This window comes from Sebastes fasciatus, chromosome 8, assembly GCF_043250625.1.
Source record: "Sebastes fasciatus isolate fSebFas1 chromosome 8, fSebFas1.pri, whole genome shotgun sequence".
Classification (NCBI taxonomy): Eukaryota; Metazoa; Chordata; class Actinopteri; order Perciformes; family Sebastidae; genus Sebastes; species Sebastes fasciatus.
In genome coordinates this window covers 26,744,425-26,762,218 of record NC_133802.1, presented here as the reverse complement: position 1 = coordinate 26,762,218, position 17,794 = coordinate 26,744,425, and the positions used below count along the sequence as shown (strand labels likewise).

The 17,794-nt window shown below is 39.4% G+C and overlaps 1 protein-coding gene across 2 annotated transcripts in view; it reads left to right on the top strand.

Moving 5' to 3' along the window:
- Window positions 1-3,223: 3,223 nt before the first annotated feature.
- The window catches only part of LOC141773044 (hyaluronidase-2), an 18,634-nt gene continuing 4,063 nt past the window's right edge, over window positions 3,224-17,794 (top strand). The window contains exons 1-6 of one of the 2 annotated variants that reach the window (XM_074644693.1): window positions 3,224-3,459; window positions 12,943-13,599; window positions 15,087-15,335; window positions 16,390-16,536; window positions 16,730-16,816; window positions 17,037-17,231. In XM_074644693.1, the coding sequence (XP_074500794.1) occupies window positions 13,000-13,599; window positions 15,087-15,335; window positions 16,390-16,536; window positions 16,730-16,816; window positions 17,037-17,231 (1,278 nt within the window). In that variant the 5' untranslated portion in view covers window positions 3,224-3,459; window positions 12,943-12,999. Of the gene's footprint in view, window positions 3,460-3,515; window positions 3,899-12,942; window positions 13,600-15,086; window positions 15,336-16,389; window positions 16,537-16,729; window positions 16,817-17,036; window positions 17,232-17,794 lie in introns of those variants that run through there. The other variant, XM_074644691.1, reaches the window with a different exon arrangement.

Below are 17,794 nucleotides of genomic sequence, written 5' to 3'. Positions count from 1 at the left end.
TTCCTTTTCCCTCTAACTTAATATAATATTTTTGAACATGACATAAATAACATTTGTTTGAGAAGTATGAGGTATTATGTACTTGTTCTCTGTACTTTATTGAATCGTTAACTGTGGTTGTTTTATCATGCTGGTGTTTTGGATGAACCACACCTACCCCTGCATATTGATGTGCTGGATGTATAAATATGGTTGTGGTTTCAACTTCTCAAACATTTTGACCTGATGAAGATCCAAGTATGATCGAAATGTAGTCAATAAAAATTGTGGCATGGAGTAGTGAGCAGATGTTACCTTTTTCTTTATTGACGCTGTCCTGATAGCCTCGCACCTACATGATGTGTGTATAATTAATCTTCTTCATCGAATATGTAGCAGGGTGTCATCTACCCTGGTTATTTTACATAGAAACAGATAGAACTGCAAATTATCCACATGCACAAAGACAAGCAAAGAGATAAATGCAATATATCTGGAGTGCAATGCAACAAATACAAAAGCACTGATGCACACAGAGGAGACACGCTGGATACAACAACTGGAAAACATGCAAGCACGCAGGCACAACACAAATGCTGACATTAACATAGGCAGTATCCATGTATAGCCTGCTGCTCGGCATGTGGTGGATGCTTTTATCCAGAATTCCCTTTGGTGCAAATGCATGTATTTTTAGTGCAGGAAACCTCAGTGGGAATAAAATAAAAGGTTGGAAAATGTAAGAACCATGCATGAGCATTAGCAAGCTGCTGATACTGTGAGGAACGCACTGAACTCCTCAAATACAAAAATATGCACAGGGAAGGGTGCTAATATATAAAACCTTATATATGCAACATTTTAAGTGGAATAAATCACTGCCATATTCATGTTCATGTTATGTGTTGATATAAAGACCTTTTCTTTGCAATTCTGTTGCTAGGGCAACAGCTTTGGTCCATGTTTACTTCCTGTCAGCTACTGCATTAACAAACATTACAAATACAAAGAGACCCACTTAGAATGTTTATGTTGTCAAGTTTGAAAAGGTCTATAGAAATGAGTCTATCAAAAAGAGGACTGCCAGCCTTTAAATTGCATTTTGTGTTAACTATATTTTAATTAATGTGCCGCAGAAAACATGTGCAGCACTAAGAGAATCACAAACTGTGCCAGTTAATAGGGTAAAAATCTAAAGAAAAGACCCGCAGCGAGACAAGGAGGAGAGAAAAAAAATGGGAATTTATAGAAAAAGCATGAGAGCACAGGTGCGATTCTTTGACCAGGTTATTAGCTATTGTGTGCAGTGACAGCTCTAATGGAAAAAATGACAGGTAACTTAACGGAGAGAGATGGAATGCGAAAGGTATGGAGGCTAAATAAAGGACCGGGAGGGAAATATAAGAGGCAAAATGAAAAAAGACAAAAACAATGAAGGAAAAGATGATGTAGTGAGGAACAGAATATAGGCAGAAATGAGGCTGGTAGATGGAGAATATAAATATGTGATTTGTTGCACAAAAGCCAGACATGGTGGAGCTGCATATTTCTATATTTTGTGCACGTTGACCAGTCTCCAACACAAATAAAGCCCAAATAAAATATGTAATATGTGCCCATTAACGCTGACAGTCTGCATGACAGACGTAAGAAAATAACAAACTTATAATAATGTCAGCTTAACCTAAAACCACAAAAACAAACATGATACAACCATTTGAACAGGATTGAAGACGCAATGAAATAAAAATAGATTCTCCAAATTATATTCCAGTGTCCCTGTTTTAATTGTTCAGTTGTCTTATAAATACTAATTATATGTCAAAAAGATAATTTTTGGGTAGTTCTACAACAAAATCCCTCTTCTCTTCTCTTGTAAAACAGTAAACAATTACAATGATTAATAGCGTCTGAAATATCAATACTCTAGTGTATTTTGAAAGGGGTAGTGAATGACTCAGCACAGTATCGTGCTGTATTCAGCCACACCTGCTTCAAGCAATCCAATCAAATCCTTAAAGGGATAGTTCGGGTGTTTTGAAGTGGGGTTATATGATGTACTTATCCATAGTCAGTGTTACCTGCAGTAGATGACGGTCGGCATGGCCCCCAGCTTGGAGAAGCAGACTAGCACAGTGAGTAGAGCGGGTCGTCCTTCAACCCCAAGATTGGCAAAGTGTCCTTGAGCGAGACACTGAACCCCAAGTTGCCCCCCTGGGCACTTTACAGCAGCTCATCGCTCTTAGGGATGGGTTAAATGCAGAGGTCGAAATTCATGTATGTACCTGTATGTTTATGACAAATGTATTAAAGTTTAAGTTTGAGTTACCGCACGAAAGCAAAGCAACGTACTGCTGTGGACGGGGCTGGCAGCAAAACTTATTTTAGCCATCTAAAAGAAAGGCCCACCTAAAAAAATCAATATCAATTTCAGTGTACGCTATATTTAAAGTGTGTTCTGCTGGTTTACCTTGCCGTGAGACGGCTTTACAGTCTATGTTTCCGTCGGGGAACTGAAGCTGTTATCTCTGCTCTCGCCAAAGCAACCAGACTTCACTGAAAAAAACTGTAATTTTACTTCACAGAACACGGGATGTTGCTGGTCTACCGCTGCCTCGATCGGTTAATTAGTTTGTGTTATAGTGGCAACAGCATAGATAGATACAACGGCTTCAGTTCCCTGTCAGAAAGACTGACCATACATGGTCTGGCCATATACTCGGTTTTGACCGAGTCTTGTTAATCAAGCACCACCAACAGGTCAGGATCACCACTGGTTCAAATCCTCACGGGGGTGCTAGTGTGGCTCTAGACTTTGAGTCTTGTGTAAACCGGAGAGCTTTCTGATCATACATTGTGTATGCAAATGACAATAATACATGAGGGCAGGAAACTAGGGAGGAAAAAGATGCTTCAACAAAGAGAATGTAAAAAAAAAAGTAAGGATAGAAGAAAGTAAAAGAGCAGAGGGAGGAAAGAGTAAAGAGTAAAGAGGGAGCGGTGGTTTATTGCTGTGTCACACCAACCCAGACGGTGTTTTTTTTTCTTGGCTGCTGAATCCTTGAAGTAAAAGTTCAATATGAAACAACAGAGAGTCAAGTGTGGAAGAAAAGAGATTAGGGAGAGAGGGATTTGGGAGGGAGAAAAAGGAGCTGGAGGGGGGAGAAGAACGAAGAAGAGGGGTGGGGGGGATAAGGAAAGAAAGAAATTTAAAAAAGAAATACAGGTAACTGAAAAAGAACAGAGGGCGACTGAGAGGAGTTAAAAAGATGAAGAAGAGGAGGGCTAAGGAAGTGAGGGGGAGGAGGAAGAGGAGGACAGGTGTTATCCTCCACAGCTCGGGTGTTTGTTTAGCCAAGAGTGGTGGTAGAGCAGAGGATTATGGGATTATGGTCAGTGTCGCTGGTCATGTGAGTTGGCGTGGTCGCCACTGACCCCGCTTACCTTCTCTCAGTAAGGAAGCTTAGTTTGGCTGTGAAGGTGAGGTCACACACACACACACACACACACACACGCACACACTGCCCACCCATCACTCTATCTCCTGCTCAGACGCTCAACTCCTCCTCTACCTCTCTTTCCTGTTTTACCTCTTTTCTTTCTTAATTTCCCTCCCCTCATCCCCTCCTGACACTTTTATCTCTCTTTTTTAATTCTCCTGTCTATTTCTGTCTCTTTATCTCCCTCCCTCTCTTTCTTTATCTCTGTCTTCCAGATGTCAGGCTTCTTTTTGCTGCATGTTATACATGCGCAGCTTATCCATGCCCTCACAAATCCAGCTGGATTCCTTGTTTTTTCTATCTGGAAGAATAACGAATAAAACAGAAGGAAGAGGGATAAAATATCGTGGTATCAGGAGCAGTGGCTCAGATTATGTCCAGACTGTGAGGAGTAAATACAGGAACAACTCCCGGCCTTGGTAAGTTTGTCTTGACTTGATATGGCGGTAGACATTATGGCATTTATCTCATTTTAGTATTATTTTTGGTCAGTTAAATTCAATTTATAATGATGATTTGATAATCTATTTAAGTAAATTAAGAAAAAAAAGCGATAAAGAAATGATGACGATAAAATGCCGAATTAAAACACAAAGATCTATTAAATCAAATGCAGTCGTATTGTTTTATTCATGACATCTGGTCAGGGGCGAGCCTCATAATCGAACTGAATTAACATTTTGTTGCAAGTCATTATTCTGTTTGAATCACTGAATACAAATCTGAGACGTGGGCAGCCATTCAGAGGTCTGGAGTCAGGCTGGTCAGGGAGACAAAATGTTCTTTTGTTTGTTTTTTTGTATTTTATTTAATCAGACATTAATACATTATTGTGTCAATCAAAAAGAAAAACAACAGAAGTTCATGTAAAGTTCAACATTTAACAACATCACTGTAAATGTGCCGGAGGTTAGCTCAACAGCTCATTTGCACCCACAGTAGAAACAATCTGCACGGCTATAAATTAAACATAAAATAAGGATTTCTTTGTCACTTTTCGACAATTCTCCTCAAATACAAAGGCAAGAAGTTTGTTGTTGTTTGATTTTACTTAAATAACTCCTGTACATCATCGGGTTGACTCGCTACACTAACTTACTGTCTGTGCTGTTATAGTTATCGTCACGTTTACTGTTTCGAAAAAGATACACAAATCAAAATCATGACATAATTAAGGTAAAATCTGTAGTCCTAAAAGAAGAAGACGTTAATGTCTTTAAAGTAAGAACTGAGCAGAAAAGAGCAGCCATTAAAAAAATGGTGTTAAATATGACTTATTTTTATTCCATGTATCCTCATACAATGGTTCATATCATATCTTACGAAAAGTTATTTCTCATTTTTCGAGTGTTTTCCTTCGAATGTCCAACAACACGTGTCCATTTCAGCTCATTACATGCATACAGTCTTTTCAAAATAAACATTCACAGGGAACTGCTTAGTTAGGTTTAGGAAAAGATTGTGGTTTAAAATAACTCCGGCAGTGGCGTAACTTAAGTACGGAAGTTACGTCACAAATGAATCAATGTTGACTTCTGGTTCCACACGGGGTACGAACAGCGGTCTCCTGTTTGAAAGTCCAGTGGTTTTGATCCCAGAATTCACCCTGACCTCCTCCCTACGCGGCATTTGTCGCTCTTTATACTTCCTGGTTCACAATTACGTGGATTACATGCGAATCAATTTTTGTGGGATATACACGAAGTACAGGTCATTACTTCTCGTAGGTATAGCTGCTAACGGTGTATGAGAACAGCCTGTTTTATTAAAGGAAGAAGTTATCATAGAATAGTCACTGACATCGTGGTTCATATTTAACAACTATTTTGAGAATTATTAAATTATTATTATTATAGATTTTGTTGAAGTTACTTTTTAAGTATTAGAACTGTTTAATTTCAACGTGCGAGTACTCCTCCTCGCTCTCACCTCAGTAGTGACAACGAATAAACGGCTGAACATTTTGACATGAAAGCATTTTTCATCAGGATATGCAGTACACGTCTATGTGAACACATCTTATTCAACATATTATCCTGTAACTATGTACTTCTGAAACTGTTTGAAACATGGAGACTTGAGTGGCATTTCTGATTCATCACAGGTGTAAATGAATAGGTGTAAAGTATATGGGGGTTGTTGTGGTGTTGGGCTGGAGCCGATCCCAGCTGACGTTGGTAGTGATTTTATCTTTGGGGGCAACGAAGATTAACAGCAAATTTTATGGAAGTCTGACGCTCGCTGTTTGTGGTAAAATGGACCAAAGTGCTGGACAAGGAGAAATTATGACCCATGACTAGTATCGATTGGATACATACATCGATACAGAGTATTTGAAACGGTTTCATTACTCATTTTCCGCAGTATCAACACAGGTACAAGCTGTGCTTTCTGCTCTCTTCTCTCCGACAGCGAGTTGACACACACACACACACACACACACACGCGCACACACACACACGCACACACACACGCACACGCACACACACACACACACACACACACACACACACACACACACACTGCTATTTATCTTCTGATAAAAATCTCAAATTTTATTCCCTCAATGTTGAGTACATTTTTCTCTATGGTATCGAAAATGGTATCAAATATTGATATTTTTAAAGGTATTGTGTCGAAGCTAGAAATTCCAGTAGTGTGACAACACTAGATGTGATCAGTGCTGGACTGACATCTCCATCCTTTGACTCCAACATCCAGTGGCTCCTACTTTTACGGATGTTTAAAGGACCCATTAGGTAAAAAGTGAGATTTTAATGTCTTTTACATTATAAAGCAGGTTTAAGTGCCTTATAAATACTGTGAAAGTATCAAAACACTCAATACACGGAGAAAAACACACGGCCCGTATTCAGAAATTGTGCATTTGAAACAACCGATTTCTGTCCATTTGTGATGTCACAAATATACAATATTTAGACCATTACACAGTTTTAAACATAAACATTCTAAATGTGTCCCAGTTTATTTCCTGTTGCAGTGTATGTAAATTACATCAGTTGACAGGAAGTAAACATGGACCCAAGCTGTTGCCTAGCAAAGCAATTCCGTTACAATTCCGTTGAAATGCACTAAAACGGAGCGTTTCAGACAGAGGGTAAATACAGGTATATTCAGGCAGACAGTATGAGGAAAATAATGTATTTTTTTTTTATATTACAGCATGTAAACATGTTCTGGTAGAAACACAAAATACAAGTATGAACCTAAAAATGAGTATGATATGGGACCTTTAATATCCAACATTTTCTAAGCAAACAGAAGGAACTGTCACTTTCCTAACTACGTCCAAGCAGTCTAACGATGCAGTTTGCATGAACATACATCACATATATACTCTATACACACACTGCTCAGATAATATAAATAATATAAAAGATACAAAATCTTGAGGCTGTGAGGACAACTTGTCTACGACCAAAATGTACTACAACTCCTGAACACTTAAACCGATGTACTATATGTTGACTTCCTGTAGCATGGCTGCACTGGTTCTTTTCTTGGCGTTAGATTGGAGTGACGCAAATATCGTCCTAATCTCAGCTGATTTCACACCCTGATTGGATCCTACCGGCGTTTCCTAACGGTTCATTGAGCAGCAGCAACAAACAGAGAACATGGGGAAGTATAGAAAACCAGTAATTTACCCCCAAATAGGCCCTTTTCACACAAGCCATTTTGACATGTCATTTCAGGGTAAACACAGGTGCAATTAATAACATTAACTGTGGCCCTGTTCCATTTAGATGGGCCTTGGCCCTGGCATTGTAAATGGAATGAGACAGTTATTCATTTTATCAGTTACACCTGTGTTTACCCTGAAATGACGTGTCAGAATGGCCGCTGTTAAAAGGGCCTACGTACAAGGAAAATCTACTCCTTCCCTTAAAGGCTCCATATTTTAAAAGATAACATGACAAATTTAAAGTAATAAAGTCTTTAGATATACAGCATAAGTGTTTCACTAAATAGCAAGTTTTTTAAACAAGATCTTGAGATCTAAATATAACATAATAAGCAGGGTTTTATTGCTGTAATGGATATTTTTCTCCTGAAAAAGAGATTTTTTAAACACTGTTTGAAGACGACGAGATCAAATCAGACTGCCAGCAGGTTGAAATAACAGATTTATTTCCATGTGTTATTGGCACAGCGTGGTTTCTTTCATGGGAGAGGAGCAGACAAATGAACTGTGAGATAAAAAATGAACACATTGGAAAATTAAATAACGTACATACAAATTGAAATTGCTGGATTTGTACGCTCATTAATTTCTTCTTGGCTTAGGGACATACTGTAATAATTACATGAATTATTAATACGTTTAATGATTAAAAGTGTTATAAACATTTTTTTTTTACACTTTTGTTTTATAATGTATCATTTAATGAGTTGATTTTTAAAAGTCTAAACTAAGTAGAAGATAATGCTCAACGAGGATTTGCGGAGACAACATGATTACGGACACCTCAGAAGGCATTATCCTGCTTATACCATGGTCACCTGCCCAAAAAAAACAAAACATTAATTTATATTTTCATGCGTTTTGCAACCAAGTTTTTCCACAATCCATTCACTTCGTTTCCCTGGTAACACTGAGGGTTTAATATCTGGAACAATCATTACCATCCCATAAGGTTCCTATGCAATGGAAACATTGTTCACTGTTCCAGTATATAGGACAAACCTTAGATACGACTTGGCAACGGGAGATATTTTTAGTCCGCTCAGCTAAAATAGTAGAACACTTTGGCTCAGCTACAAGCCAGAAAGCTGCTAACGTTAGATTCAACGTCAATAACATTGCGTACGGTTGACAGTTAATATAATTTGACAGTATGTTTAACAATAACACTCGCTAGCTATTCCGCCATGTAATTGTCCCCAAAGCAATATCAAGATTTTCACGAAATAGTGATTCAACGTCAATGCGTAGGGTTGACAAACAGTAAATATAATTTGATAATATGTTTAAAAAGACTACTTTGATAACCAGCAATGTCATTGTCCCCAAATTAAAGAGTTTCATGAAATCTTCATTAGCATAATGCTAGCATAAACCTATGATCGCTTATGTGATACAACAACGATTAGTTCAGAGGGGCAGTGCAACATGCAGTGTGTTACAGTTGCAACCCTGTGGTGAGATGAGGCACTGAAGGACTAACTTTACACTCAATGTTGTGAATAACATATTCTGATTTTTTTGTAGCCAGCGCAATAATTTAGAACAGGGAACAGACATTTTCATCGGAACTACTTAGTAGGTGCATTATCAGAAATTAATGGACACCCTGCAGCCAATCAGAATCGAGTATTCACAGAGACCGTGGTATAATGTGTGTTATACCTCACAATGACATGAAGGGATAGCTAGCTAGTCTTGTTGTTTGATTTTCGGGAAAATCTTGATATTGATTTGGGGACAATTACAAGGCTGGATAGCTAGCTAGTCCTGTTGTTAAAAATACTGTCAAATTATATTTACTGTTTGTAAACCGTAGGCAATTTTGCTGTTGAATCTTGCTAGCGTAACGTTAGCTTTCTGGCTTGTAGCTGAGCCGAATCGTTCTATGAGCTGAGCAGACTAGTACGATCTCCTGTTGCCAAGTCGTTATCTAAGGTCCGTCCTACTTACTGGAACAGTGAACAACGTTTCCATTGCATAAGAACCAAATGGGATGGTAATGGTTTTTTTCCAGGTATTTGCAAACCTTCAGGGTTACCAGGGAAACGGAGTGAATGAATTGTGGAAAAACTTTGAACTTTAGATTTTGGTTGCAAAACGCATGAAAATATAAATTAATAGTTTGCTTTTTTTTTTTTTTTTGGCAAGTTACCATGGAATAACCCTTGAGGTGTCCGTAATCAGGAATTACTAGCCTGGTCCATTAATTCCTGGTAATGGACACCCCGTTGGGCATTATTCCTGTATATATAAACTCACACACTGTATAACCATTAAGGTTGAAGGTGTTTGCTTTGAGCTGCGGAGGCGGTGGGCTCAGGATCAGCCTCGGCCCAGACAGCCAAGTAAACACAGACCAGAGGCTTTGTCTGAACAGATTAGCCAGCTATCACGTTCACCACTACACTGAGTGAGGGATTACATACAGATTGCAGCTATTGGAATAAAAAAAGGTAGCCGTTCGAGACCAGATAAATGCCAGGCGATGATGAGTAATAATTTGAAATAATAATCTTAATTAAGTGGGCAATAAAAGTGAGTCTTGAAATCTCTCCTTAAAGACAATGACAAATAAATACAATTATAAAGCATTATTAAATCAGCTTACATACTATTCTACAGATTTGGAATAATTAAAACAATATTTTTTTCTGCACATTTTTTATGTGATCGATTTAGAAACACTGGGATACTCGCAGGACACTGTGCATACTGTGAACCCTGACCTCCTTAGTATTAGTGGCTTATTATGTTGGTGATCTGGGAGCTTATTCAACAGTTCTTCGGAAGTCGGTGTGGATAAGAACACAAGTTCCATGCTTAAACTGGACTGAGGTGGAGATCTGAGGGATTACCGTGACCTTCAATTTACAAATTTGAACATTTAAAAAGGGTAACATTCAAAATATAATTTTAATGTTGATGTTGGAAATCGTATTTTCAACATCTAACATCTTTGAATATGTTAAACATTCCTGTTCTAGTTGTTAAATACAGAATTTTATGCCTAAAATTGAATGACCCTGCACACCCACACAGGTGTTTTCCCTTTAGCCTGATTAGACCTCAGGACTGATTGACAAATCCCTCTCTCTTGTGGGACACCTTCACATTTCTTATTGGTCCATGGAGTTTGGTGACATCACAATTTCCAGCATAGCGCCACCTGACTAGTATGGAGGATGAAACCGGCCAAAATTAAAAATAAATAAATGACTTGATAAATAAATAAATAAATATGCCATTAAATGAACTAAAATAATATTAAAAATAAATATAGGCATAAATTAATTGATAAAATGTGACATAAATTGATATTTCTCTTTTAATTTGCCTCTTTATTTATCTTTGTACTACTTCCACCCTTCTATCTACTTGTCTATTCAATTTTCCTTTTTATTTATTTATTTATTTATGAATTATTAAATTGTATGTATTTATTTATTTCTGCATGATTTGATTTGCATAATATCCCCTTGGATTTTCCCTTCGCAGCCCCCTCCTTTGCATAATGAGGTAGAAAGGTAGAAAGAAATTTAAAAAAAATTATGTATAAAGAAATTTAAAAAGAAATGTATATAAAAAAAGAATACAGAAATAAATAAGTTTGGGGAAATAAATACGGGGGAATACAAAGGGAAAATCATGCATAAATAAATAAATTAGAAAACAACTAAAAAAATTCAAAAGTTAAAATAAATTTAAAAGTTAATAAAAAATCAATTAATCAATAAATAAAAGGGAAAATTAAACAAAAGAGTAGATAAATAGTAGAAGTAATACAAAGATAAATGAATAAAGAAGCAAATTAGAAGAACAGAATTTAATTTTCTATTCATAATTTATGTCACATTTTATCAATTAATTAATGCCTACATTTATTTTTTTATTTTATTTGTGGTTCAATTAATGGAATATTTATTTATTTATCGAGTGAGTGATTTATTCATTTATTTTTTTATTTTGGGAGTGCTGAGCCTTTAAGAGGGAATGGGATACTGATGTACTATCTTCTTTTCTCTCCTTTAATACTTGTGTATTTATTTGCACGTAGAATAATGTTACATGAACCCCTTGGCATTTAGAGTCGCACTTTGTCTCCACTAGACATTCGACACATAGTGTTAAATTTCCCTTTTTAATGGCTTGTTAGAGAGCATGCAGCTATCTGCGCTGGAGAGAAGGGTTTCCACAACTAACAAGCTATTGCTGGACCTTTTTCACAGAAATGTGACAAGGTCCTGGTGAAGAAAAATAAACTGGAGAACATGAAAATGCTACAGCCCTTTGTGAACACCAGAGGAATGGGACACACAGTGGTAATCAGTTTGACTGTAATTAAACCAAAAACATAAAAACATAAGCCGTGAAAAAGACGAAAGAGACGGAAAAGGAAAAACCTGAATAAATGAGTGGAGAGATATAACAAGGGTCTTCCAAACAGGGCACCGCTTCCTCAAGCAACGGTTCGTTTGATATCTTATGAAAAGTTATTCCTCATTTTCTGTGCCTTTTCCGACAAATGTCCACCAATGTGTCAATTTCCACTCGTTATATGCATGCAGTCTTTTCAAAATATACTTCCATCTTCACAGGGAAACAACTTGGTTAGGTTTAAGCAACAAACCTACTTAGTTAGGTTTAGGAAAAGATTATGGTTTGGGTTAAAATAACTGCGGAAGTAGCGTAACTTAAGTACGGAAGTTACCTGACAAATAAATCAACGTTGACTTCTGGTTTCACACGGGATACAAACACCGGTCTCCTGGGCATAAAACTGCATGTTTTTTGCCCCAAACTGTATGTGATTATCATAAAGTGGGCATGTCTGAAAAGGGGAGACTTGTGGGCATCCATAGAAATCATTTTCATTCATATATCTTGAGGTCAGAGGTCAAAGGACCCCTTTGAAAAAGGCCATGCTAGTTTTCCCCTCCCTTTGGAGCGTTATTTAGTCGCCTTCCTGACAAGCTAATATGACGTGTTTGGTACAAATGGATGACTTAGGTCTAGGTCTATCAGTATCTGCACTCCAGCTTTAAAACCCTAAAAAAAAGGCCTCTGAAAGACAGTAATATCGGCTGGGATTGCCAGCGATCTCATGGGAAAATTAAGAGAAAATATAAGAGAAATATAAGAGAATGTTGCGGCCCAATACGTATTTTACTTATATATAAGGACAGCATTTATACTTCTTTACTACTGTGCACAGCCTTGCACACAATATGTGACTATTTTAAAACCTGGACCCCACCTGAGCGTCTACTGCATCCTCCTGTATCACTGAGTGTATAAAATATTAACTACAGCAGCTTCCTTCATGACATGTGTGACTCAGGGAACCCTTGAGAAATCTATTATCTGTCACGGATTTTTGTACAACCACTTAAAATGGAGGAGATGACAGTTGGCAGAGAAGATAAGATCAGTTCAGAGGACGATCTTAAGCCTTTAAAATAAGACATAGTGCAGCTCAATAAAGAGTAGTAGTAGCAGATATCAGGAGATTCTTGTAGGTAAGAATACAGTAAAGCAATAGCAGACAAAATCATGTTTGTTTGTGGCGGTTTTTCAAGATACAATAGTTACTCAGGATAAAATGTGTTTTTTTTGTGTTGTGCTGATGTGTTAAATGTCATCAGCAACAAATAATAATAATTCTGCTGACCTTCATTGTTTGCTGCTCATTATCTGATCATGACCATATCACACTACAGACTGAAGAAGGTTTGACTTCTGCTATGTGTTTTACAGGAACATGATTGGCTGTGAAGCCCTGAAGGGGTGACAGCCTGAGAGGTGGCCGCTCCAATGGCGTGGACCGAGCCGCGGCCGCGTCCAGACCCAAAGCCAGAACCAAAACCGACACCTAACAATCTCAGGACTCAGGATTCATCAGCCATCCTTCAAGTCCAGCCTCCAGTTTTACTGCCCCTCCTTCTCCTGCTTGCTGCCTTTGCTGACCTGGGTACCGCCGGTCCAACCCAGCCAGCTTGCCCGCCTCTCCTGTCTGGACAGCCTTTCATCATCTTCTGGGGCATCCCTGACTCTTCCTGCTCAGGTCGGCCAGATCCAAGATCTTTCGGGATGGAAAAGGAGGGCCGTGTGGCCGTCTTTTACGAGGACACGCTGGGGAACTACCCTTATTTTATCGACAAAGACACACTGGTCAATAAGGGGCTACCACAGCACACACGGCTGGACAATCACCTCCAGAAGACACAGCAGGACTTGGAGGCAGCTTTACCTGCCCAGAGGTACCTTGGACTCGGGGTGCTGCGCTGGGCGGAGTGGGTCCCCCAGTGGTCAAGGAACCGAGATAGGCAGGCGATGTATCTGGAGGCGACGAGGAAAATGCTGAAGACTTTCTTTCCTAACTGGACCCCGGAGGAGGTGGAGAAGTGGTCACAGGTAAGGGAGAGGTGATAAAAAGGGAAGGTGGTAGAAGGAGCGGACAACAAACGAGGGAAGGAACGAGGGAGAAGAAATAAAAGGAAGGGAACATGAAAAGGAAAGATAAGGGAGAGGTTGAGGGATCAAGAGTGGAAGTGGAGAGGAAACTTTCAAAGTTGATGGCAGATGGTGGAGTGCAAGATGACGATGAGGAAAAACACACTCACATAAGTGTTTCTTCTTCAGTCAAGGGAAAATCTTTGATGCAAACATCCAGCGGTCACTAATAACGCCACTATGGTACCATCTGCTTTGGTCATTAAACCAAAGTATCATTATTATGTTGGCAATGATATTTTATTATGATGTTATGATGAGAGCACCTTTTAAAGAGGGAGGAAGGAGGGAGGAGTGGAAAATGAAGTGAAAAATGGGGAAGTATGGCACGCAGGATGAACATGAGGGCACCACATCACAGGAGGAGGAAGAGTAACAGTATGAAATTACTTAATGTGATGACTCACCTTGACAGAGTGGGCCTTTACACGATTTACTCAGCATACACGTGGCGTCAAAGCTACAACAAAGGGTAAACACAACTTGACTTTGAACACCCTCTGCACTGAACTTGGATGCCATTTTTTGCAATTGGAAATGTAAGTGAAGAGAACAAAAACCTTTTTGAGCACATGTGCACCACATTGACGTGTCTAGAAGGTAACCCAAGAGTTCGGAAACTCTCAGTTAAAGAAACGATGAGGTTGCAGAATACAACTTCTCCTGTGTGCCAAGCGTGTAGAACAACTATGGTGGCCGACGCAAAAACGCGAATGGCCCTCTCTAGAGCCAGTAGTTGTAAAAGTAGAGTGCATAGTGTGTGTCTGTACATGGGAAGTGAATGGTGAAGCGGTGAAGCGGCGAAGATAGCGGCGGCGACGGGAGCAGGTAACTTTATCGACTCCGGTCCAAGCAGGAAAAGTTAACAGAGTCTGGTTTATCCATGGTGGACTCTGTGTAGATATAAACGGCTTATTTAAGGTAACGAAAATACAACGATTCTTATTATCACTATTGAAAACAGACTTATTAATATTATATTAAATTTCTGCCAATAGATCCCCCTAATTGGTACACACTGTTCCTTTAAGGTTGGGATAGGTCGTCGGGCAGCAAGTCTCAAAAGAGTTTTTGCAGATTTCAGTTCAGATTTCACAATTTGAGGGTTACCTTCTAGACACGTCCACCCCACAGCCACCAAAGCTGAAGTAGCACTCTGTAGCACTTTAGAACAACCGATTTTGCAGCTGGAGATCTGCAGCTTTCTTTGTCAATATAGCACGCATTGAGGAATATATTGCTGATTGGACATCCACATAAAAAAGTGCCATATTTCTCTTTTAAGTTTGATGATTTGGCTATTTCATATCCACTATTCACAAGTTTTTAAATCACAAAACATAAATGTCTGGAGGGGACTGGAAGAGGATGTATTGATCTTGTCACAGGTGGACTTCGAGGCAGCTGCCCAGTCAGTAATGATGGAAACTCTACGGGAGGTCCAAAGGTTAAGGCCCAAAGCATTATGGGGCGTCTCCCCTTACCCCAGCTGCTACAACGGCGATCCCGCCCAAACCATGTTAGCCAATTACACCGGCCAGTGCCCTGCTACGGAGATGGCCCTTAACGACGAGCTTCTGTGGCTATGGAAACGATGCTCTGCCCTCTATCCTCTCCTCACCCTGGAGAAGCTGCAGGTGGGTAACGCCACTGTGTTGATCTTTTGTGTATCTATTCATATTTATGTTTTGGGATAAGACAGTTTATAATCATGCTGTCAGTTAAACTAAACTTACTATAATAATTACGAGATAAAGTATATAGAGAGTATAGAATAATCGTAAGTTAAAGAGATTTTTTTTTAAAGCCATGCGCCCTTATAAATACTTAGAGGGATAGTTTGGGTGGTTTGAAGTGGGGTTGTATGAGGTACTTATCCATAGTCAGTGTGTTACCTACATTAGACAGTAGGCGCGCCCCCAGTTTGGAGAAGCAGACAGGAGTTACCAAATAGAATCAAAGCAATGTACTGCTGTGGACGGGGCCGGCAGCAAAACACATTTTAGCCACCTCAAAGAAAGGCTCACCTAAAAAAATCGATATCAGTTTAAGTGTACGCTAAATTTAGAATTACAGTCTATGTTTCCGAGGGGGAAGTAAAGTCGTTATCTATGCTCTCGCCAAAGCAACCAGACAAAATAGAAATTTTATCTTGCAGAACACGGGAGTTGCTGGTTTACCGCTGCCTTGATCGGTTAGTTTGTTTGTGCTATTGTGTGCCGGTTCCGTCCACAGCAGTACATTGCTTTGCTAATACACTGACTATGGATAAGTACCTCATACAACCCCACTTCAAAACACCCAAACTATCCCTTTAAACTTGGCTGGATACAAGAAGGAACAAAACAGGTTTTGGAGGAAAGAGAGATCAAGTCACAAAAAGTTGTGAAAACTACTCAAGCATGTCCCCTGAGCAGCTAACAACATCTACTCAGCTGCAGAAAGACAACTCCCAGGGTAACACCAAAAACCGAGTGAAATGAAAAATGCCATATCTGGTTTATCAGTGAGGTTTTGTAAAAAAGTTACAACACTTATCCTTGTCGAAAACCCGTGCATACCAGCTTCTCTGCGAGCCCCAGAGATGCACTTTACTCTAAACCAAACTGAGTATAATTCACATATTGAATAACTGTGTGGCTGCTGGTTTTGTAGGTAAAAATGTGTTGCAATCTGTGCCTTTTTTAACAGGGTGGGACCTCTGGAGCTAGGCTTTATCTCTCAAGTCAAATCAGAGAAGCACTACGAGTATCATCTCTGACTGGGAGCGCGTTCGATCTTCCTGTATTCCCACTGGTCAAGAGTGTCTATGCCTCAACTAACACTTTCCTGTCACAGGTGAGATATTGACGTCTGGTATTTGATCCAAGCACACTCCTGCACACGCATTAATGATAAAGCAGAATAAATGGAGAGGAAGGACAGTAGTTGATTCATGTTGTATCATAGCAATTATTCCCTGATTTCTAAAGTACAAGTACAAAGAGACCAGTTGAAAAAGAAGCTTCTTTGTATAATTGCTTGTTAACAGGCAGACCTGGTCAGCACCATAGGAGAGAGCGCTGCCATGGGAACAGCCGGCGTTGTCATCTGGGAGAGAAGTGAGACTAAGACGGAGGTATACATTATATACTATATATTATACATTTACATAAAGTGCATACACCCACGAATATATCTGCACTTTTATCCACTGATATTTATAAACACGATAAATACACACAGTTTTACCGTTTTACTTTTTTTTCATCTCACTAATTAAATCTCCATTGATGGCTTTGTGTTGGCAAAATATTTTCTTCTTCAACATAAGACGACATTTACTGTCTATTTCCCAGAGAGAGTGTCAGGACCTGGCGGAGTTCGTCCGTAAGGTCTTGGGACCCTACTCCATCAACGTAACCACGGCGACTCGACTCTGCTCAGCCTCCCTGTGCCAGGGAAAGGGCCGATGTGTCCGTCAAAATCCAGAAAGCTCCGCCTACCTCCACCTCCCACCCCCATCCGAAGTGGTGGAGAAGGTGACGGAAAAGGTGAGAATTTGAGAAAGGGATAGTTTGGGTGTTTTGAAGTGGGGTTTAATGAGGTAGTTATCAATAGTCCGTGGATTATGTTGTTGTCGTTGGAACGCACGTGTTCACATATTAGCCTGATCCACACATCTTTACTATTCAAACTGTAGGCTGTTTACTCTAGGTACAACAGCAACTTTGGTCCATGGTGCATTGATATAAATTGGCCGAACTAAAGTTGTAGCTACAGTAAGGTATGGAATAAACAACTGTGTGTACATTATGTCTTCAAGTTACTGTATTATTTGAGGAAGTCATGCTTGTAGGTTAACAAACACATGATGGTGAGATACAGTATAAGATGCTGGTACAATGTGCTGAAAAGATCCTTAAAGTTGCTAAATGCAAGGTTGGGAGCATTTCTATTGCCTCCGCACGGCTCTCAACATGGCGACGGCTGAACCAGTAGCTCACAGCTAACGGTGCTAACAGCGCTAACAGTGAAAACAACAAGGATGACAGAGCTAACAGTGTTAACTGTGGGTGAGCATCGTTGGTCGGAACGGTAACCGCTGTATGAGCAC